Genomic DNA, 24,225 nt, shown 5'->3' on the forward strand with positions numbered 1-24,225 from the left:
TAGGTTAAACAGATGCATTGTGTCTCTAAAAGCCCCATACACTGATACTATAAAATAGCAGTAAAATAGCAAAATGAATTCCAGCATACAATCCTCATGGGGGATTTTCTACCCACTCTTTCTAGCATGGCTTCACCTCACTGAGGTTGTAGGTACTGTATTTCATCGAGGAAATCTCCTCAAAGCTCCCATAAGAAGGCTGGACTTTGACCTGACCATTGTAAAGCCTTGAATCATTTTTCTTGTCTTCTAACCAGTCTACAGTAGATTTACCGCCAGCTGTCTTGTTCCATGACCCAGTTCTAGCTCAGCTTTAGCTGGCCGACAGATGGCCACATATCTGACTGCGGACTACCTTTGAATTCACGGCTGGCTCAACAAGGATGACGGTCAAGTCCGGAGGACGAACCCAAATCATTACACCCTCACTGTAACGTTTAACAGATGTTAAACAGTGTTGGTGCTGATGTGTTTGGTTTTTGCAAAACTTGGCACAGTGCATTGTTACAAACCTGCCAACACAATAGTTCAGTGGTAGCTTTTTCCAAACCCTGAAGGCCACTGACCCACTTGTTTTCCAGGCATCATCATCCTATCTATTACTGAATACATGTATCCAATTTGTTCATTAAAAAAAGATGTAGGGCTGCAGAGTAGCACAGTAGTTAGCAATCATGCAAGATGCTTCATAGGTTTACTCTACATTGCCCCAAGGTGTGTGTGTATATAGCTGTGTGATTGTGGCCCTGCATAAGACTGGCGACCTATCCAGGGTGTACCCTGCCTTTGCCCACAAGTGGCCAGGTTAGGCTCCGGCAGCCCCATGACCCTGACAGGGACAAAATGGATTTAGAAAATGAATGGAGGGAAAAAACTGTGTCGAGCAGTGTGAAAGACTCACTCCAATCATCTTTTGATCTATTTTCAAAGTGCGTTCCCAGTGATATTTTAATTATAAATATGCAATTTTTAGCCAAAATCAAAAAACCTGTGTTCTCTAGGTCATAGTTTTTGCATAGTGGTAGGATTTAATTAGAAATCTGCCCCCCCCCACTACCCACACACACACACACACACACACTTCCTGACATTTATCTGTTTACACTCTCTCCCACTAGCTTACAGCCCCTTACAACCTAACATTAGTGGTGCAACAAAAATGGCGGAGCAGTATTGGAGCTATTCGGCCGTTCAGTTTTGAGCCAGATGCCTTCACGAGGCAAACAAAGACGCATCTGGATCTATTTGTCTACAAGTGGACACATCAGAATGGAGCAGAGGAGGGAGCTTATGACCTACCATAGTAGCTTCTACATCAAACCTACAAGCTTTTACAAACTGCATTTTTTCCATCTGTTTTTGATTCACAACAATTTGAATAAATCAGTACACAGAATTGCACTTTTAAGTTACATTTTCTTAATTTCCTCTGTCGTCTATCCTGGAATTGGGATGTTTATTTATATAATTCCATTGTTAGAACCTACCAAAGCCATTTAAATGTTAGCCAAGGCTTCCCTGCATGGCCTGTACAGTCAAGGCTTTGAATGGGAAGTGAAATCACCCAATAGTTCTGCTTTAACTGAGCTGTAACTGTGGTTTGTTGCTCTCTGAAAAAGTGATATGGAAATATTTTAATACACTCAACTGACGGCCAGAGGTTTCTTATGTTGATGGTTTTGCAACCCCCTTGGGAATGTTACCACTGGACAGCTATCAACATTACCTAAAAACTGAAATTCTTTTGGTTATTTTAATAAAGTCCTGGAAACCTATGTGTTGGTCCCAAGTTTGATTTGGAAAAAAACATTGCAGAGGAGTTGTCTGTCCATTTGACGAAATTCAAATTCAGTTTATTCTAAAACTTTTGAAACCTTTTCCTAATTTCTTTCTAGACATTGTGGTTATCTACAAGCATGAACCTGTCTTTAAATGCTACTTTTATTACTTAAATAATACTATTTTTAGGTTTTGTGATCCATTAAAGAGGAGTGAAACCAGATCCACTGTGGCGTTTACATGTGTTACACATTATCAATCCCCACAACTGTAGGGAGGCAGTCTGGTGTTACTAGTATAGGTCAGGTTTAGTCTGACCTATTGTGGAGGGAAGTTGAAAAAATATCGATAAAATGTTTGTGTAAGGCAGTGTTTTTCAACCAGTGTGCCGCGGCACACTAGTGTGCCGTGGGAGATGGTCAAGTGTGCCGTGGGAAATTACCCTCATTAATCATTCACTGATCTAAAAACATTTTCCATCTCCAGGAAATCAGCTCTTTGTTCATCCAAACAGGCCCTGATAAAACACTGAGTAGTGAGGAATATAAAAGATCTTAAAATTATTTTTTCTTTGTGTTTATTTGATTCTATTAAAGACATTTTGATAAGAATGACGGTATTTACCTGCAGCTATAGCGGTTTGCGGGAAAGTCCGGCCCCTTTACCTGTCTCCGCCAATCATTGTTGAAGGCTTAATCACATGTCAGCAGTCTGACCAATCAGAAGTGGTTAAAGTCTTCGCTTCCTTGTTCTTAATTCTGCTCATAAAGTCTCTCAGTTCCAACAAAAATACCATCTAAAGCTCGTCTTTAGCGGTGTAGCTTTCCACAGAGTCCGGTGTCAGACCGTGTCAGACCGTGAACAAAACAAATGAAGCTCACAGACGCGAGTCTTTCTGCCCTTTTTCGGCAGTTTTCACACTACATCTCCCATGATGCATTGGCTTAAAGGGCCAGTGTCCCAGCGCACAATGAGTGCGCGTGAAATGTCTAGAAACCTCAACGGACAAACAAACAGTTCCTAAATTTTCTAATTTAACTTTTATTTCATCTCTTAGAAAAAACAGCCGCAACTTCCTGCTTTTGTGGCCACAATTATCACAAAATGCACGTGAGAATGCGGGGGGGGGGGGCTATCGATCAATAGAGACCGTGAATTTCTGCTTATTTCTTTTTTTTTGGATGCTGGTGTGCCGCGGGATTTTTGTCAAGATTAAAGTGTGCCGTGGCTCAAAAAAGGTTGAAAAACACTGGTGTAAGGTATGAAGCTCTAAACTGTTGATCAATATAACTCACTCCTAGTGATGTGGTGAAGAGCTGGTTCATAAAGACATTGATTTCAGCCTTGGTTTGTTATCATCATTAGTTATTATGCTCTGTGACTACTTGACATCCAAATCATCAATGTTTCCTCTTTTGTTTCCAGAAAAAAGACCCTTTAGCTCTTTCGAAGAAGTCAAATAACTCCTGCCCGACTGGTGTAAATTACACAGCCAACATCACAAAGGATGCCTCCATTTCTACCATCTCAAACAGCACCACTGTTCAGCTCAAGCCTCCTGAAACCAAGGCACCAGACCCCAAAAAGACTTACAACAGTGTGAGCAAGATTGACAAGATGTCCAGGATTGTGTTCCCCGTTTTGTTTGGGACCTTTAACCTTGTGTACTGGGCCACGTATCTCAACAGGGAACCAGTGATCAAAGGAGCGGTGTAGGGGCTCCAGAACGAGGGCCCTTCATTCTGCAGAAAGCCTCTACAGGAACCAATGCACACCACCACAAACGATGCCAAGCACTCAGTCCTTGTATCATACATGATTTTCTTTAGAACTACACTGCATGTGTTTTGCTTCAGACAATTTGATTCTTAATAATAATAATAATAATTGATACTGTATTAATCCCACAATGGGGAAATTCTTCTCCACATTTGACCCATTCCTTGGGGGAGCAGTGATCTGCAACCAAACCGCGCTCAGGAGGCAGTAGCGTTAAGGGTCTTGCCCAAGGGGCCCTCACTGGGTGATGTTTATTGCTCAACATTGATATGGTAATTGCTCCTGTACCATTGTTCATTTCTCCTCCGGAAATCGAACCCTGGATTCCTGTGCGGTAGCCTCTCACCTTACCAACCGAGCTACCCAGCTTTGTTTTTCTTTAGTTAATACATGTACAACAAACAAACTAAAGAGATGCAACTTTCACACCAATCAAAACCCAATTATTGATTCATTTCCAACTCATTACTTTGAAGTTTTAGCATTTGGCATTTATATTTTCCCATTGTGATGCCAGTAAAATGATGTTACAGCAACGCCAAATGCTATGCAAGACAACATTTGTACTGTTTTATTACCCAGTACTGGCAAATACCTTTTTAACTCCTCTTTATGTACAGTAAAAATGGGCTTGGGGTCCAGATATGTAAGGCTGGACTGAGGCACATAGAACTTTGCTTCCTTGTTAAAAGCAAACAAATAGCCATGCTTAATGTGTTGCCTTCAGGGTGCCATAGCTCTCTATGGATGCACTGAGATCTCCTGCAACTACTCCTTCCAAAGCTAGGTTTTCAACAATGAACTTCTTTTTGTTTAGGCTAGTTTTTGCTACCACTACTCTACCACAGGAATGTCGCGTTCATGTAACGTTTGGACAGTTTTGGCTGCAGTGATGGCGGCAGCTTCTGTTTCCAACTCACCAGGTAACAAACCATATATGTATGCAAGGAAATATATCAGCACTTATAAATGTGTATAGATGCTATTTCAAAATGGCACCACTAAACCAGCCGGTCAAGCTTGTATGTAACGCATAAACAGCAGTAATGCTGCTTTTCTCTAGCTCTTTATTAAAGATGTAGTGAGGTAGTTTTATCTTTAGCAGTTTGATAGCATAAGAATCCAACTGTAAGCCATCAAGGTTTTTTTTATTGTTTCTATTGAAGTTATTTTGTTTTCTATCTTTAGTAACTGCAATATTTTTTTTTAAATGATTTGTTTGCTTTGAGTGTAATCTCAGTCTCCATTCATTCATTAAGTTTAGGGACTAAAGAAGATCGAAACTGGTTTTCATTAGAATTTACTCCAGCATGATCATTACAAAGGATAAATGTTTTTTTGACCGAAGTTCTTTGAATTTTTCAGCACAAAACATCTTTATGACAGCTTCATATTTGACAGAGAACAAGACTTTAAATTAAGAAATGAAAAAAATCCTGAAATTAATACAATTTGTGGCTTTACATGAGATATGAGGTTGTGGATTGATTGATTTATTTGTTAGATGCCAAGTCTTAAGGTCAAAACTTGAAGAAAAAACTGAGAAAAGCTATGATCAAGAGATTCTCTTCATTAATCTGTTGACTGTCATTGAATGCTTCTTATCGTTGGACTGCAGCCTTTTCCAATACACTTGTTTCCAGACTTTTCTTTGATTAAAATAAATCTTGGGGGGAAAAAAACTTTTGTTTTGGGACTTCAGTCCTCATATAAATTACAATTCTGATTGCTTATGGGTTTTTGAGTAAAAACGCTGAACCACATTTCTGTTAAACTGTAGTAATACAGTTTAAAAAAAACAGGTGTCCTTTCAGATTTGATATCTTTGGAAAAAAAAGGGAGGGTTTGAAATATTTGGGTGTTGCAATTCGTTTCTGTCAATTTTTTAAGTCTTCATGCAAAGCTTTGAGGTGGAAAAGAGGCTTATTTTTTTTACGCTTATTTTACTTTATTAATGACTTTTTAGACTTAAACGATTCTCTGTCCACATTAGCATTTGCTACTCTGTGGCTAAAATGTTCATATCCTACAATCAAACATGGTTATAAAGTTGGTAAAAGCCTCCACATTTGACTTCAACCGTATTTCCAAAGACCTCTACATCGATTAAAGATGCACGCTCGTAGACAAGAATCCAAAAATCCAAAAATGCGCCTGTGCAGCCAAGATGTCTGTTCTGACCTGATGTCTGGAGTTAGGATACCAGAGTTTCCCTGTAAACAGCCCAACACTTCCATTGTATTCATCAATGGGATGATAAGAGTGTAAACTATCACGGACAATTAAACACTGAAATGTCCAAAATAATATACAGTAGAAGTACTTCTAAGCGCTCAATCAGATTTCAAAACTAGTTATATACCATTGAACTGATGTCTTTGGGGTTTCAACAACCACAAGAGAGCATCAAAGTACTACTTTCCGGAATTGTCAACTAATTGTTGGTGTCAAAATTGCATATTTGATTAATATCCAATAAAAGCATAAAATGTACTCACCAGGGTAGCTCTACAGCCAGAGGGTGGTCTTCTTAGCTGCTTCCACCTTCGTTTATTAGGTCGTAATGTGATCCTGAATTGAATTTTTTGGCAGTCTGTGCTTTAATTGCAAATATATGAAGCAATAAATTATGATCATTATCAACCATGAATTTTGTTTGTTACTTTTGCTTTGCCGTTTGGATTTTCTGCCTCCGGATTGAGTGGTTTTAAACATGTTTCAGTCTCTTCCTCTGTCACTCGAAACACACACCGACCACATTTATAGATTTACTTCTAAAAACAGCTTTCCTTAATAGTAATTCTTCACCAGACGTCAGACAAGGTTCACTGACTCCACCCAACATTATAGATCCAGTGAAAGTAAGCCTCCAGGTACAAACTGCATATTTAGATGGCTGTGGGGCCGATGTGATGAAAGGGAGGCTTAATCTTACCTAATGGAACCGCAGTAAGCTCATGCTGTTTCAACTCTGATTACACATATGCACGTCCCGATCACACAGTGGACTGCCACTTGCTGGATTGTTGGGGTCTGTTGCAGACGCCACTGGCTCTCGTCTTTTTGACAAGAATTTACCTCCTTTTGAGTAATATTTACATTCAGTATCAAACGGTCACTGGTGGACAATCCCATGAAGTGGCATGAAAATTCCCATTTGGTAAATACTCTCCCTGGTCTTATTTCCTGGTAGCTCCAACCTCAGCATTCATTTACCAGCATCGTCACTGTTCCTCCTGTCAACCAGGGCTGTGGATGATTACTCAGGAGGTGATCCCATTCCATTCACAAATCAAGATCAAAGATTCAAAGATCAAACCACGATTCTAGCTATTTCATATATTATTTTTGTATGGTTGCTGTATGCATGTCTTTTTACTGGATATTTGAAAATTAAAATCATCTGTATTAAACACAGTCATTTTATACTCTTTATTTAGAACAGTGTCTTGAGGTTGAATTTCGACATTAAGGACTTCTTTCTTTGAAACCACCCATCCATGTGGCTTCATCAGTCTGAGTGGTGATGAGTTTTTCTTTTGATAACAGGAGATCAACAAAAAATGGCAGATAAAAACACAAATATTTACAAGAAAGGAATGGATCTGTCACTTTACACACAGCCACATTTAAACGTTTTGCTGTCAGCTTTCTAGTTTTAGTATAACCAGCTCGGTCTTGACGAAGGCTGGTTCAGAACGATTTTCTGCGTTGTGTTTGTTGTGGAACGACAGGACAGCCAGCTTATCTTTAATTCTGAGTTTATTGTCTGAACAACATAAAGGGTGATTGTCAGACATGGACGGCTTGCGCACATGCACATGCAGCACGCTACAAAAAGTATAAAGTCCATTTAGCATACACAGATTAGCTAACTTGAAATACATTAACCAAACAAAGAAACACTTAAATGATACACTACGAAAATATCACAATGAGAGATTGATTATAAATTGAAATAAATAATAATGCGGTGTGCTGCAAAATGCGACCTACCTCGGACATGTCTGTGGCACAACTAATAGAATTTTTTGTTGCCACTCACAGAACATAGACATAAATCGATAGGGGGCGCCCGAGAGCCCATTAAAAAATAATGAATAAATAATTATAACTCCTGTGGCAAGTGGATTCACATTTATTCTATTACATTAGCTTATATGCACATATCCAATAATATTATGTAATTTTACAGCTGCAATTACATTGACTGAAGTTCTTTTTTACTATATTTATTAAGATTGCAAATTAGCTATCTCTGATGTCACAAATACTCATACTAGATTTTTCTGGAACAGAAATCTGGAGTATTCAGATTTTCGTTACAGCTTTACTCTCAGTGTGTCCAAATCATCTCAACTTGCTTCCCTGCGTTTATATCCAAAACATCCAAAGTGATGTGTTTCTCTGATGGATTCATTCCTGATTCTATCTATCTTCATCACCCCCAAAGAAAACCTCATCTTCATCTCTGCTACCTCCAGCTCTGCGTCCTGTCTCTGCATCAGAGTCTCTAAACCAACAACAGGGCTGCTCTCTCCTCAGTATTCTACACCTTTCCTTTTATTCTTGATGACATTCTTTCAGCCACATATCACATCGGAAACCTCCTTCCACTCATTCCAACCTGGTTTAGAAACAACACATCAGTTCTTGAAGTCTTCCACCATCTCCACCTCTGCTTCCTGTAACCTCATCGTTCCACTTGAGTTCAACTTATGTACACACAGAAACGCGGTCTTACCATAGCTGACCTTCATTCCCCTCCTTTCCAAAATAAAGCTCTATCTCTCTAGATGTTACTCCACCTGTTCTCTCCTCTTAGTACAGATCACAGTGACATCTACAAACATCGTGGTCCACAGATACTCCTGTCTAATCAAATCTGGCTCTATTTCTTATCTGTCTCAATTTCGTACTCAGCGACAGGTTGTATGCGTGTGATTACTTCTAAATATTACTTTATTTGCTTTCAACATTTGTTTAATTTCTTCTTGATATCAGGAAAGGTCCTCATCAACATCAGCCAACGTAAACATTTCTGCCTGTAAGTACAAGCAGTTCAGCTTTGTCTGTACAGGTAAAGATCAGTGTTTTGGCAACAGACCTCACCTCGGCAGTATGGAGCTGATGTGAAATATTTAAAACAGATGGAAGACTTGATGTCAGCAGTGTTTGCAAACCAGTGGTAGTGTGTACCATCAAAGGTTTTCATTGACTAAAAATGCAAGAGACTAGGTATAGAACTTCAGTGTAAAAAAGTTTGAATTAATGATTTCGGCAAAAACGCACAATAATTGTTTTGTTTTTTTCTATACAACATTAAAATCTGTTGGTTTGTCTGATTTCATTACATATTTGTATATATATTATTTTTTTTACATATTTCTTGTGTTCTTATGGTTAGTACCTATACTTTTTTTCATCAGTTACTGATTTTTTATTACTCTAAAAAATATTTGGGTTCTTTTTTCAGTTAATAACAATGATAGTCCAGCATTTTAACAGCAAAAATACTGAGTGACAAATGACCTAAACTGCTTTACATCCAACTATGTTTGCACAAAAAATGTGTTTATTTTTAAAAGTTCTTGCATTTTTTCCCCCAAATGTTTAAAATAAAAAATAAAGAACTTGCTTTGAGCTTTGCAACTTCGAGTACTTCAAGAAATGCCGTAAATGTATCAGTAAAACAGGCTGTAAAAACAGCTTACGGTCAGCATGCATGCTGTGAAAAATGAAGGGAATAAAAGCAGGATATTAAAAAATTGATTCTACAGATCATACAAAGAATAAATATTTTAGTAGTATGCTGACATTTTGGTTAAACATCTAGTTTAGTGGGAAATATGGAAAAAGAACTTCTGAAAAACTGTTGGAATTGTTATGCATTACGGATAAACATTCCAGTCTTTGCTGCCAGCTGACAGGGGAACTGAGCCTGAAGATTTGGAATTATTGAGTTTGTTCAAGTCAAAAATGCATGCTTTTACTTTGTTAGGGAAATCCGACCAGTATAGTAATTATTTGGTGAAAACACAAGAGGCTGGGTTACATTTCAAACGTCAATCTGATCCTGTTTGAGTTGCTTTTTCTCTTTGACAATGTGTTTTTTTGTCATTTGTAACCCTTCTTGCTGTGTGGTGGTGTAGTGGTCAGCACTCCTGCCTCACAGTAAGAAGGCCCTGGTTCAAACCCACCTGGCAGTTTTCTGAGTTTGCATGTTCTCCGCAAATGTGTGCGTTTTCTCCAGACCCTCTGGCTTCCTCTCTCAGAACGGGTGTACTCTGCTTTCACCTAATAGTAGCTGGATTGGTTCCAGCAACCTTGTGACCCTGAAGGGCATTCAGTGGGTTCAGAAAGTGGATGGATAGACATCAATTCATTTTGATTGAACGTAATCTTTAAGGGGGGCTTAACTATTTTACATTCTTAACCACTAGAGGGAGACAAACCTCAGCCACAGCTTCAGCTGTTGCTGTCAAACCTGTTGCAGAGTCTCATGAAAAAGAATGATGATGCAATAGTTTTTACTACACACGATGTGCAGTGTGTTTTACTACATATGAGGCTTTTATTGTTGCATGTTTTTATACCTGCTAGAGCTGATACCCGCTAATGTCCTGTTCCTGCCACACATAACCTCTGTTTCTTTGCCGCTATTGAAAATCAAGGCCAGCAACCGTGCAGGTGCAGAGGCTTTATTTATGGACCACAGAGTTGTGATAGAACTATTTTCAGTCCTTTATTGTAACTTACTCTGTACGCATTTTCCTGTTTTTGTTCTTTTTCTTTTTGCCAATGTGAGAGTCCCAGAGATTTCAACATTCATTCTGAGCAGTCCCACTGACGCTGGGAAAACAACAATGCCCTAAAATGTTTGAGGCCACATGAGAGGTCATGCAGCTCTGACAAAGTGTGTCATCAGTGAGGTCAACAACCAGTGAGGAGCAGAAACACAGAAGAACATGAAGCAGGGAAAGTGGAATGATCGATGATGCTCCACAGTGCGGGATGCAGAGTTTGTGGAATTTTGCCCAAGCCGAAGACTAAAAATAAAGACGTGCAAGGCTTAGCAGCTGTTAAAACACATTTTAGTCTTCCAGAGCTGATCAGAGATTATAGCTGGATTCACCCTTGATGATGCTCATCCTTACGATGCAAGTTATACCTCCGTGTAGGTATCCTGCATAGCAGAAAGTTCTCTGTTTGTGACTGTTGTGACATTTAGTTATGCTGGATAACATGGTCTCATATCTGAAATTCATTTTTCTGGTCAAACAAGAAAAATATATTCAAATAAATGTTATATTGCCATTTGACTGTACTGATTTCATCTGATATATTTCTGGAAATTAAACTTAGAAATTTGTTCTAAGCCCCATATCTTAAAAGAAAAATAATTAAAACGTATCGTTACTGATTCAAATAAAATTGGAACTAACTTTATTTTAACCAAATCATGAAAATTGCCACATCACTGTAAGAACATTATTTTGAATATGTTTTCTTCTTTTTCTGCATTTGTCTGAATAGACAGTTTGTGATATTTTATTTGGTATTTTAAGTCTTACTACCTTAAAAACTCTGAGAAAATGTTTTTTCTTACCTAAACTGAACAAAGCCTTTTTCTAAAGCCATACGACTGTTTCTATAAATATATTTTTCCTCAGTTTTTAATCTGTAACTGAAAAAAGGAAGGTGAATAAAGGTTTTTTCTCATGAAGGGCATTTTGAAAATTATGTTGAAAACATTTGAACAATTGAATTTATTTAAAAAAAAACCTGAGGGAAATTTTCTTATTCTTTTTAACACCTTAAATTGTGTTTCGGGATGTTCTGATATATTTTGCTCAGATGTTTCAATTATTTCAACCAATAAAGACTAAAAAAGATAGCTGTCGTCCAACTTTTTTTTTTTTTTAGGAAAAATGCATGTTGGGGGGGGGCGGAAAGCCTTCAAGGACGAGCCTAACTGATGGAGTAGTCTAATTTGCTGTCAGGACCGGGTCCGCTCACTTCTGCTGTGATAGTATTTATGGGTGCGTCACGAGCACGTTTGGCACAAATCTGGGTCATTCTTCGAGCCTAATGTTTGGGGGGTGAGGCAGGCTGGCAGTGCGCTCCTGAACCCCGCAGGCTCAACGCGCAGAGGACTTCCGATGAAGTCTGGGTCTCATTGCGCGCACCTGTGCTCAGGACGCAGCTGAGGAGCTGCGCGTGGAGACAGGCGGCTCCACACTGAGGGGGGAAAACAACCAAACTGCGGGATTATAAACTATGAAGTTTGGATCCTCGGAGCACCTGTGACTGCAAGCTTTACTTGTCCTCATCGACAAACATGACGCCCAAATATTTGGCTCCTGTCGTGCTTCTGTCGGTCCTTTACCCCTGGTGAGTCACGCGGAATTCCGTGTAAATGTGAGCTGCCTTAGTTATTTTTTATTTAAAGATAACTTGCCTCCAAGTTGCTGTGAAGTGATCAGCCTCCGAGCTTTTTGCCCTTTGATTTTTTTTTTGTTTTAGCTCTGAAACAGTGGAGTACAGCGAGGAGGACTACGACGACACAACTGTCAAGCAGATGTTGGCTCCCAGGTCCCAGGAAACGGACACGACGGAAATTCTCAATAATCTGTTGAAAGAATATGACAAGAAGCTGAGACCAGACATTGGGGGTGAGGCTCAACTGACATTTATGAACCAAAAACATCAAAAATCTTTAGATTATTGAATGTAAAAGCTAAATGTGGGTGATCATTAGAGGTTTCAGAGCAAATAAATAAATCAGAATCTGAAAATCATTAAACACAGAATGATTCAAGCTTCATAAACCTCAAATAGTTTCCTAAAAAACACAGATTTTCTTGATGGTTTCAAGTTGGAAATTGCTCTGAGTGCATCCCCCGATGAGGCCATCTGTGGATGTGACAGCATAAATGTATAAACATTTCAGTTTTTAATATTTGTGTGATTTATTGGATGCTCAGATTTAAAGCTTTCTGGGAAATAGTCTGTTGATATTTGCGCTTGCAGCAGCATGATGACAGAAACACCGTTCCTCTTTGTCCGGGTGGAATCCATTCACTGTAGGTGTCTGACTCCACAACAGTAAAAAAAAAAAACACAAACTCCTAATTTTACCCCCCACGTAGGTCATCCTTCCCTCCCCTGAACCCTTTCCCAACCATCACCCAGAGTGCAATGCGACAGACATCAGCAATACTGGTATTTTTAGTTTGCTTCCAGGGTTTTGTTTGGTTTGCATCTCTAGAGCAGGGAACACATTTATGACCACTGGGAGGCATCTATCTCTGACACGATTTTTTTCCTGACTGCATATTTACTTTGTGTTACAAAATTCAGCTGTAATAAGCTGAAAGGTGAAACATATAATATAGTGGGAAGTAAGGCAAAAAAGTAAGGCAAAAGCTCGATTAGTTATGTTAGATCTGATCATAATCTTTCAGAACTGCTCATTGTTTCTGATTTCCTCTGCTCGTACAGACCAGTTTAGAGCATCAACATTTCCATAAAGGTAGTACCGTTTCTCTCAATGACTATAACTCCACTATGTACATGTGTAACCAGGCCGCTTCGGCTTTTTCGAATGACCTAAGATGTCTTGTCATCTGAAATCTGTAGCCAGAGTGAATAATAAACAACCTGGATAGATTTCCTACATAGAATTTTCTTCAGCATATTTGCACAATATAAACTACACTCTGGACTCTTTATTTAAAAGAGAGGGAGAAGCTGGATACAAGATATGATGATGTTTCGGTGTGGGAACCCGGTTACAGCTGTAAACTGGCTGAAAGCACCAGCTGACTGTTCTTTGGTTTGGGCTTGCATGTGCTGAGTTAAAGGCTTTGTCACAACTGCCCTTATGGGTGGATACGGGCTGTCTGCAGGCGCAAAATCGGGCAAACCTGTTCGAGGGGTCACCCACATGTCATTTTCAGATTACAGACCGCTTGTTGAGCCCAGAACATTTTTTTCTACGTGCATGGTGCAGCCGTCAGGTTGTAGTGTTGTAGCTTCCTTATGTGCAGCCTGACTGTAAGAAATTAGGAAAATAGACGATTAGAGTGTAGTTTGTGTGAACACGTTACGGCATTAAAGTATCACCTTCACACCCCGGGCACTGGAAGACACTCCTGCTTTCCCATGGAGATGCAGCCACACTCATCTGCAACCAACCCTCTATTGATCTGGAGAACCCAAAAACCTGCAGCCCCCGTACGGGTCAAACCTTGTACGGGTGCAAGTGTAAGGCATTGCAGAGTTACGAACGTTTTTCATTGTCATGTAAATCCATAATCTGGCTTTCTGTAACCGGATTTTGGGATTAAAGCATCTCGGTTTTTTATTTAAAGAAAACTTGCCTCCAAGAAGTACATTTTTTCTTGAAAAATGAACCAACTTCAGAGTCACATTTGAATGACAAAGACAGAGGCTGCTAATTGAAGTGTGTTGTAACGTCCCTATTATTTGATCAAAACCTGGTTGCCGCTCTGCGTGTCATCTTGTAGGCAACTAACTTTCTCAAAAAACCCAGTTACTTCTAAGCATGCAATTGCACCCAAAACGCGGCCTCTACTCCCAACACACCACCTCTTTCATGCCTGAGCACATTTTGTCTGTAAGTATGCTTTGTTTGGTTGTTGTGATTGCTCTGGTTTTGGGTGTAGCTTGTCCAGGTTGTGCTCTAGACACTGCAGTTTTGCTGTGAGCACAAAATGCTGTGACCGTGCAAAACTTCGGATATGCCATCTTGAAATACAGAAAATTCATGCAGGTTTGTTTGTATGATTTGTCTTTCATCACAGAAATGTAAGATAAAAGTGCAGTTTACTTCCATGTCTTTCAACTATTTGTAGCATATCTATCGTGGACTAGAGTCAGAAGAACAGGGACGGCTCAGGGAGAGAGGAGGCAGAGACTGGAGACTGTAGGTTTGCTATGAATGGTACCATGTATTTTTTGACACACACATAAACATACACCATACACCAATATTACAAAAGAATATTTCAAATTATTCCAGGATATCCTTTACAAAGATTATGTACAGATGGACGGTTCAGTGAGTGATCCGTCGTATCCGACTCAATATCATCAGCTCATGTATTGTCCATGCAACCCAGACAGAAATAGTTGAATCCGGAGGTTAGTGTTCAGTGATGGGAAGTGATTGAAAGTCTTTGTGTCTCTGGGTTGTAGGACGAATGCAGTTGCATTGATTAAATGAGTCATTAGGCTACAGGAGCCTCCTACCAGCCTGGGCTGAACGACAGGGAGGAGGTGATTCCTTCAGAGAGCTCCAGCGCTTGATCAGGTTCGGGCTTAGCTCGCCATCAATCCCTATGGCCGATTGCGACTAAGTGCACCAAATATGCTGCTTATTCGCGGCGTGTTATACTGGCAGTTGGCTCCCGTAGCGTCTCAATCCAGCTCTCCTGTCATGGAATGTGATAGCTTCCGGGGTAGCGGCTTATAAAGTTTACTGATTGGGTAGTCGGGTCACATGACCCAAGGCACGTCGTACACACGTAACAGGTGAGGAAGGAAAGGAAAAAAAAGGAAAAAATACAATGGCCTGAGTTGGCAACCGTGTTACACCCTCCCCCCTTAAGACCGTGCACCTCCGTGTGCATGCTAAACAACACGTTCGGCCGAATCTGACCCATAAGTTGCAACTGGGACAGTATTGAGCGCATCTCCACAGGCATCCACCAGACTGTGGAACACTGTCTGAATCATGGAAACTAACGGATTACCTAGAGTGGAATAGTGGAGACGACTAGGCGGCTGTCGCTGTCTAGACGACCGACGGATAGCTCCATCAGGTTCTACTTCGACAATGGCTTGTTCGACGTCGCCTGAAACAGGCTGAGCAGCAATCTCGGAAATGTCTAGAGATGTCCCTGCTAGGCCACGGAACACTGCGTCATCACTAGGAACATCCCTGGCAGGAGGTTCTGCATCTTGAGGTAAGGGTTCAGGAATGATCTCGACAGGTGAAGACACTGGCACGGCTTCAACAGCAGCAGAGGATCTTCCTGGAGAGGGCAAAGGTTGAGGCGTAGACATTGGCTCTGGGTCAGCAGCAACGGTAAGTGCAGGCCCAGGAGCAATGTGTTCAACCCAGTAGCGTTCAGGTGACTGCACGACAAAAGGTGATTCACATTCATAATCCTCATCATCATCATCATCTGGTGGTAGGCATGTCACAGGATCAGGTTTTTTCTGGCTTCGAATCACGGGCCCTACGAACAGGAGAAAGTTCCAGACCGTGGTCGGTATCAAAAGGAAGAAAACCACAAGGGAGTAAAAGGTCACGGTGCAGTGTTCGGGTGGGTGCACGAGCATCATTTTCCGGCCTTACTGTGTATACTGGGAGATTTCCAGCACGACTGAGGACAAGGTATACATCCCTTTCCCATTTGTCTTCCAATTTATGTTTACCTCGCAGTCTCAGATTGCGTACGAGAACTCGATCACCAGCTTCAAGGCTTGAAGGAACTACACGCTGATCAAAGCGGGTCTTATTTCTAGCAGCGGATTTTTCAGCATTCTTGGAAGCCAGTTGATAACTCTGTTGAAGTCTGGAGCGTAAATTTTCGACGTACTGCGAGTGTGATTTTGAATTGTTGTTCCGGACAGGAAGACCAAAGGCCAAATCAATAGGAAGACGTGGTGAACGGCCAAACATAAGCTCATACGGCGCAAACCCAGTAACTTCATTTTTGCTGCAATTATACGCATATACGAGAGGCTTGACGTATTCTTTCCACCTCTTCTTTTGTGCCGGCTCGAGGGTTCCCAGCATGCTCAATAGCGTTCTGTTAAAACGTTCTACTGGGTTGCCTCGGGGATGGTAGGGTGTTGTTCTTGATTTTCTAATACCAGATATTTCACAGAGTTCTTTAATGAGCTTCGACTCAAAATCAGCTCCTTGATCCGTATGAAGACGTTCGGGAAAGCCATAACATGAGATTACGTTTTCCCACAAACATTTAGCAACCGTTCTGGCCTTCTGGTTTGGCGTTGGTACAGCCACAGCAAACTTAGTAAAATGATCTGTAAACACGAGAACATCCTTGGTGTTACTCTGATCAGGTTCAAGGGACAGAAAATCCATACAGACCAACTCTAAGGGACGAGTGGTACTGATGTTCACCAACGGCGGAGCTCTCTCCAACGGTGTCTTCCTCCGCACACATCTATCACAGGTTCGGATCTTAGTCTCAACATCCGATGACATGCGAGGCCAGAAGAATCTAGACCTGATAAGATCGAGTGTCCGTTCGATGCCTAAATGGCCCATGTCACTATGGAGACTTGTCAACACCAGAGACCGCAGGTCTTCAGGCAGGACCAGTTGCAACACCACCTCATCACCTTCTCGTTTTTTCCTGTATAGGATGCCATCTCTTAACTCAAGACGCTTCAACTCTCGAAGCAACAGTGGGAGTTCAGGAAGCTCTTGTCTTGCTGTGGTAGGGATGGTTTCTCCCGTCTCCAGCTGGTGTATGACCTCTCTAAGCGAGGGGTCAGATCTTTGCTTTGCCTTGAGTTCTTCAGCAGACAAGGATTGAACAACAGGTAGCCCATGTTGATTCTCGCTGTAACACTCAGGGATAGCCTTGACCGATGTTGCGAGTGACTCAACAAGCGTGAAGGATAACGTGTCAGGAGCAGCAGATTGTGAAGCGGATCTGACAAAACAGCTCTGACAGATAGCTGCAATAACTTCGGGTGAAATCTGTCCAGTTTCACCACTGTGTTCTTGGGTGAACTGGTGAATAAGGTCGTCATCAGAGGGTACTTCCGGTAAAAGATCATGTGGACGTCGAGATAGACCATCTGCGTCAAGGTTTTGTTTACCAGCACGATACTGGAGAGTAAAATTGTAGGTGGAGAGTGCAGCAAGCCAGCGATGACTAGCTGCATCTAATTTGGCTGTCGTAAGTATGTATGTCAGTGGATTGTTATCAGTAATGACAACAAAACTGGCCCCATACAGATAGTCGTGAAACTTTTCTGTAATGGACCACTTCAATGCCAGAAACTCCAGTTTGTGTGCTGGATATCTCGCTTCGCTCGATGAGAGTCCACGGCTGGCATAAGCAATGACCTTCAGATGGCCATCTTGCTCCTGGTACAGAGCAGCACCAAGCCCAGTGGCACTGGCGTCAGTGTGCAAAATGTACGGCCTCTTTGGATCTGCAAATCCAAGAACAGGAGCAGATGTGAGCTGATCTATCAGCCTTTCAAAGGCATGCTGACACTCAGATGTCCATCTCTCACCAAACGGCTGTTTCACGTCTCGCGTCTTGGTAGTTGAACTCCCCGACTCAGATTTGCGGGGTGTTCCATAGCCTCGTGTCAAATTGTTAAGGGGTTTAGCAATGGCGGCATAACCCTTGATAAATCGCCTATAATATCCGGCGAACCCAAGGAAGGATTTTAGCTCCTTTAACGTCTGTGGGATCGGCCAGGATTTTAAAGCAGAAATTTTGTCGGGATCAGTTTCCACACCTTTTTCTGATACAATGTGGCCTAGGTATCGCACTGAGGTTTGGAAGAATTTACATTTTCCCAACGACAACTTGAGACCATATTCCTTTAATCTGTGGAGAACACGCATTAAGCGTTCCTCATGTTCTTCCAGGCTACTTGAAAAAACAATCAGGTCATCAAGGAAAACAAGCACTTGTTTTAGGTTTAAATCTGCCATACATTTTTCCATAAGCCGCTGAAATGTAGCAGGCGCATTAGTGACACCCTGCGGCATACAGTTAAACTCCCAAAAACCTAATGGGGTAACAAATGCAGTTTTGTCTTTGTCTGCTTCTGCCATCTCAATCTGGTAATAACCAGACTTAAGGTCTAGGACGCTGAACCATTTCGAGCCTGTTAACGCAGAAAAAGATTCTTCCAGTTTGGGAAGAGCATAGGCATCTTTGATAGTCTGCAGGTTCAGCTTCCTGTAATCAATGCACAGGCGGACATCACCATTTTTCTTTCGCACCACAACGATTGGGGATGCGAAGGGAGACTCTGACTCCCTAATGACTCCCGCCTGTAGAAGGTCTTGCAGGTGTTTTCGCACAGCCTCGATGTCTTGTGGATGTATAGGTCTAGGTCGGTGCTTGAAAGGATTTGGGTCGTGCAATCTAATGCTATGTTTCACTTTATTAGTTCTTCCAAAATCAAGCTCGTGCTTAGAGAAGACTTCTGGTATTTTATTTAACTTTTTTATAATCCTCTCTTTCCAATCGGCAGAGAGTGGCGATTCACCAAAATCTGGTTGAAGAATTTGGGTAGCTGGAACTGCCGAAACAAAAGCATCTTGTGACAATATTAGAGGGGTTGACACAAAATCAGCAATGGTGCTCCAAGGTGGAATGCACACATCCTGGTCTGATTCGTTCTTGAGGGTGACTGGTACTTTGTGTGGAGCTTGTTGTGAGATGGTAATGAGGCAACTTGTGACACAAAGCCCTCTAGCGATTGGAGTGGCTGGATGTTCTATCAGCACACAACAGCCTGCAGGGGGTGCTTTTGGCTGAATGGCTCCCTCAACAACAACAGTATGCCCAGCTGGGATGACAGCTGAAATTTTGCCGGTAAGTCGCACAACTCCTTCACTACCCAACAGCGTTTGTTGGTGTCTCAGCTGTAGTATGTCCAGTACAACCTTGTACTCATACGTAGCTGGTTGGAAGTTGGCATGGTCACTATGCAGGTACTGGTTATACAATTGCTCCAGCGTGTTCATTCCGATTAATACCTGAGATTGTGCTTCAGGCTGATAATCAGGAACAACAAGTGCAAGCGTGCATACTTCAGTCTCTGTACCAACAAAATCTCTGGGAAATTTCACTGTCAGTTTAACATAACCCAAATATGGAATAGCTTGCCCTCCAGCCCCTTCAACATGTAAGAGCTCACAGAGAGGCATCAACGGCTGACGGGACAGATGCTTGTTATAAAAAGACACGGGAACGGTTGTAACTTGAGAACCAGTGTCAAGTAAACAGTGACTTATGTGACCAGCGATGTCAACTTCACTCGCACATTTGGAACCAATGAGACCCCTTGGTAGATGTGACTGCAAAGCTGGAGTAACATAAGTCTGCTCTTTGCAGGTAGCTGGGTTCTTGGGACGGATTAGGTTTAAAACAGTTCCAGTTTGTCCCGTAACAGGAACTTGGTTCAGTTTAAAGACTGGTGCTTTGGTGACCTTGACTCTGTCCGCCTGCCGTGTTTTTCATTGAACTGTTTCCTCTTCGTAGCAACCAGGGCAGAGTTGGGCGGGTTACTACATTGAGGCTTGATATGACCATCTTCACCACATCTGAAGCAATAACCAGGCTTAGGCGCAGAGGGTGGGTTTCTTTGAGGCTTGCCCACCTGCTGACCCTCACTAGAGTGACTGCCAGATGTGGCCTTTGTTCCCTTAGCCGTTGAACTTGATTGGGCAGCAGTCAGAGACGCTAGCTGCCTTTGAATATCAGCTAGTTGGTTTGAGAGTTGTTTTATTGTAGTGGTTTCTGGTTTCTCATCATGCTCAGAGTAAGCGTACTGAACGTGGGTCTTGACTTTGGCGGGGCCAAGATGTTGTCTCATCCGCTGCATCTTGGAAGCTTCACGATCCTCTTCAATGCGAAGTAGAAGTAGTAGATCAGAAAATGGTGGTGGGTTTGACTTCCGTTGCTTGAGTTGGAGTTCTGTGATTAGCGTATTGTCCCAACAACCTCTGCAGAATTGACTAAGAAGCCGTTTGTCAACTTCAGAGGGTGGGACCCCTCCTCTCTTAACTGCTGCAGTGAGTGTCACTTGCAAACGTTGAAGGTATGCAGATGGTTTTTCTCCAGTATTCTGGAATGTGTCCATGAATTTTGCGTAAAGTTCTTCGCCATCTTGGACTGTGCCATACGCCGACTCCAAAATGTGGATGTAAACTGCTGGAGATGTTTCTGGTTTGAGATGTTTTATCATATCCGCAGCTGGAGGCAGCAGACTTCCAGAAATTCTTCTCGTTCTCTGCAGGTCTGAAACAGCAGGATCATTCATTATCAGATCGACACCAGACCTCCATGTCTCAAAGTCAGCTTCATTTTGTGGGCGGGGCAGTCGACCAGAAAATACTCTCAGCCTCTGAGTGTCTTCATTTTTAACGATGTGCTCAACCACATAACGTTGAACTCCTGGTACATCAGTTCCTGATAGATTGAGATCAGGCACATGGGAAGGAAATTGAGCTCTTGGTTCTGGTAGACTACGCAGAGGTGGTTCATGCGAATCGGGCCCAGCGGCAAATGGTGGCACTCCAGCAGAGGACGCAGATGAGGACGTCTCAACTTCATCTTCCAAGGATTGGGGTCCTAGCTCAGCTACAGAGTGGCCAAGCAGGGACATCACATCCCTAAGAACTTCAGCATAATTTTTGCCTGTAAGTTTCGCAACGGTTTGGAGTTCACACAGGTAAGCATTAGTCACCTTTTCTTCAACCTGGGCAGCGCAAAGAGTTGATAGCTCGGAAACTTTGTATGTGATTGTTTTATCTTTGCTGACGTAAGTATGCGGCAACATTTTACGGAGCGCAGCAATTGCAAAGCCAGAATTAAACTCAACAATAAGCTTTTGATTAAACACAGAATCGGGCTCATCAATAATGTGAGTCTTTGAAATCGAACCATATTTGCTCAAAAACCCAAGTATTTCTTCATCTGTTTCTGTTTTAGTGAACCCATCAATGACCACTGCATTAGGAATCTTAATGCCAGATTTCTCAAATATGCTGCTTATTCGCGGCGTGTTATACTGGCAGTTGGCTCCCGTAGCGTCTCAATCCAGCTCTCCTGTCATGGAATGTGATAGCTTCCGGGGTAGCGGCTTATAAAGTTTACTGATTGGGTAGTCGGGTCACATGACCCAAGGCACGCAAGGCACGTCGTACACACGTAACAGGTGAGGAAGGAAAGGAAAAAAAAGGAAAAAATACAATGGCCTGAGTTGGCAACCGTGTTACATATTCACCTACTGTCTTCCTCAGAAGGTTTTGTGCACATCATAAGGCAACACTCGATCCCTATCCAAACATTTGTGCGGTTCAAAAATGAATGACACGTATGTTCATGGAAGAAAAAAAGGGAATTACTATCATAAATATCAGTGTTTGAAATATAGAGAAATCTACAGAGTTCGCTTTGTTGTTGTTTCTGCCACCAATTTGGAAGGAAATCATTAAGTCAAGCTTATACAAAAACCTTTATGACCCCCTCCGGTCATCTTTGATCCTTTGTCAAAGCGTTCCTAGTGGCTGGTTAATTATGATTATGCTGTTTTTAGGCTAAATCAAAAATCTTTGTTTGCTTTCTGAGACATAGTATCTGCGGAGCCGCAGGAGTTCATTAAAAAATTGACATCTTACTTGTGGGCTGGACTGTTGGTGCAGAGCCTGCCCGCCCCCTCTTCCCATCACCCATAACTGAGATCTGTTTACAATCTCTCCCACTACCGTACAGCTCCTCACGCACCCCTAACCTAACATTACTAGCGCAACAAAAATGGTCCAGCTGTACAGTTTTGTGCCAGATGCCAGCTCAGACAAGGAAACAAAGATGTATGGATCTGTAAGTGGATGCATCTGAATGGAGAGGAGCAGGGAGCTCGTGGCCATATATGTCCTCTGAAATTCTACAATAACATGTTAAAAACACCAAAAGCATGATTTTCATCGGAGTGGGTCTTTAAAACTGCATAAAAATGTCTCAAGTTAACGGTGATCTAATCCTGATGAAAAGCACCTAAACGGTGAAGCCAGTAGTCATTGCATTGACAAAATCAATTCAAATGGATTTTGTGACTTAAATTTACTGTCAAAATCAATGTTTACAGAGCTGCTGAAAGCCTGATGCTCAGCATGATAACGTGAATCAGTATTTACTCAGTTATGCTACTCAGCCAAGGCGATGAGTCCTTTCAGGAACCTGAGCCTGGATTGCACTGTAACATTATGATCACAACCTGTCAGTTTTTGCTCTTAATCTGTTGACCATAGCTCATGTGTTGTCATGCTCACGTCTTTAGTCCTGGACGGGAAATTGTGTGGGAGAAGGCTGCTGACACAGTCTGGTTGCAGAGAATCATCACTCCTGCAGCCCCCCCCCCCCAGAAAGTGTGAAAAATAATCACGTTGTTGAAAGGGCGTAACTTCACTTTAGAGAACACCACCTAGTTCATCACATCTTAAAGCGTCTGTCCTTCAGCTACTGTGAGTCGTGAGTGAGCGTGTGGGGAAAAATGTGAGAGAATTTTGAAGAAGTTTAATAACTTATGAGAGTAAACTGACTGGAAATGAAACCAGGAGTTTGAGAGCACAGCACGGGATCAGGTCACTCATGTATTCTGATGGGAACCACAGAGTTGTGTTGGTCTGCAGCAGCTTGTAGTATTAATTCTGATGAAACATGGAAAGAAAAATTAGTGGCAGTTTTAGAATCACACTAAATTCTTGCAGGATAAAAGTTATGTGAGCTATCGGTAAAATTTTCCACTTAAACCTACATGTTTGACCTAAATGTCTGGTCAGTTTAATCCGGAAAACTGGAATAGAAGAAAATGGGAGTTAATAGTTTGTGGAGAATAAAATGGTAATGACAAATCCCTGTTTGAGATTGAATAGAAAAACACTGTAGATAAGGACATCTTGAGATTGAGCATCTGAGGATCCAGGAAGGTTTGAAGAAAGACGGAGGTCTTTTTTTTTGGATCTGCCAAAACAGCTGATTAAGTGTGGAGGTAGGGAATTATTTCAACTTGAAAGCTTGAAGGCGATTGGCTATAAACAGCCATGAAAGTGACGAAAGATGAAAAAGTTGTGAAAGGAAAGTAAAAGTTTTCTGGATTGAAGTGTAGAGAAATGAGAATCCCTTTTTCATCAGTGTTGTTGTCTTTGGTGTCATTGTTCTGATGAGAGCACCTCCACCTCTGTTCAGATGTGTAGAGAATTTGCCGCTTGAGACTCATGATATGTGTGTTCATAAACTTGACGCTCCTGATGGGTGTGGGAGGAGCTAATGTCTAAAGATTTTAGCTTCATAGCTACATTGGCTATACATATCAAAAACATCAATGCATGGAAGACTGATGATGTTGAGAGATCAGGATTATTTATTTGAGAGAATTCCACAAAAACGCCACTATTCACGTCTCAGTTCATAAGGCGGTTCAGAGCTACTCGCAGTATGGTGAGCTTCACCATTTACTGCAGGAGCTGCATCTGAACGACGGCCGCTTTCAGTGCTACTACGTCAGGGGTCGGGAACCTTTTTGGCCGAGAGAGCCATAAACGCCAAATATTTTTAAATGTAATTTCGAAAGAGCCGTACAATAATGTTGTGACCCCATTGGTCCAAATTACCTAACAACAGGCTGAGCGACAGAACTGAGAGCCAATCAGATCTCTGCTTGATGCCTTCAATGAACCCCAGAACTTTTAACGCGGCCCGACAGCCAAGTTAAACTCAGTCCGCGACAATATTTTTAAAACTAAATATACAAGTGAATGTGTGCATTTGATGTAATTTCAACATTTTTAAAGTACAATAAGTCTGTGGATCCTTTTTAATAACATTGTTATGCTGTTGCTAA

General features: G+C 41.7%; 2 protein-coding genes across 3 annotated transcripts in view; both read left to right on the forward strand.

Moving 5' to 3' along the window:
• Nucleotides 1-6,208, forward strand: part of gabra5 (gamma-aminobutyric acid type A receptor alpha5 subunit) — a 36,598-nt gene extending 30,390 nt beyond the window's left edge. For both annotated transcript variants that reach the window (XM_011474418.3, XM_020702651.2), the window contains exon 10: nt 3,205-6,208. In XM_011474418.3, the coding sequence (XP_011472720.1) occupies nt 3,205-3,495 (291 nt within the window). In that variant the 3' untranslated portion in view covers nt 3,496-6,208. The remainder of the gene's footprint in view (nt 1-3,204) is intronic.
• Nucleotides 6,209-11,451: 5,243 nt separating this feature from the next.
• Nucleotides 11,452-24,225, forward strand: part of gabrg3 (gamma-aminobutyric acid type A receptor gamma3 subunit) — a 175,579-nt gene continuing 162,805 nt past the window's right edge. Inside the window, exons 1-2 of the mRNA XM_023954495.1 lie at nt 11,452-11,952; nt 12,085-12,233. Coding sequence (XP_023810263.1) covers nt 11,900-11,952; nt 12,085-12,233 — 202 coding nt within the window. The 5' untranslated portion in view covers nt 11,452-11,899. The remainder of the gene's footprint in view (nt 11,953-12,084; nt 12,234-24,225) is intronic.

Source organism: Oryzias latipes, chromosome 4 (genome assembly GCF_002234675.1).
Source record: "Oryzias latipes chromosome 4, ASM223467v1".
Taxonomy (NCBI): Eukaryota; Metazoa; Chordata; class Actinopteri; order Beloniformes; family Adrianichthyidae; genus Oryzias; species Oryzias latipes.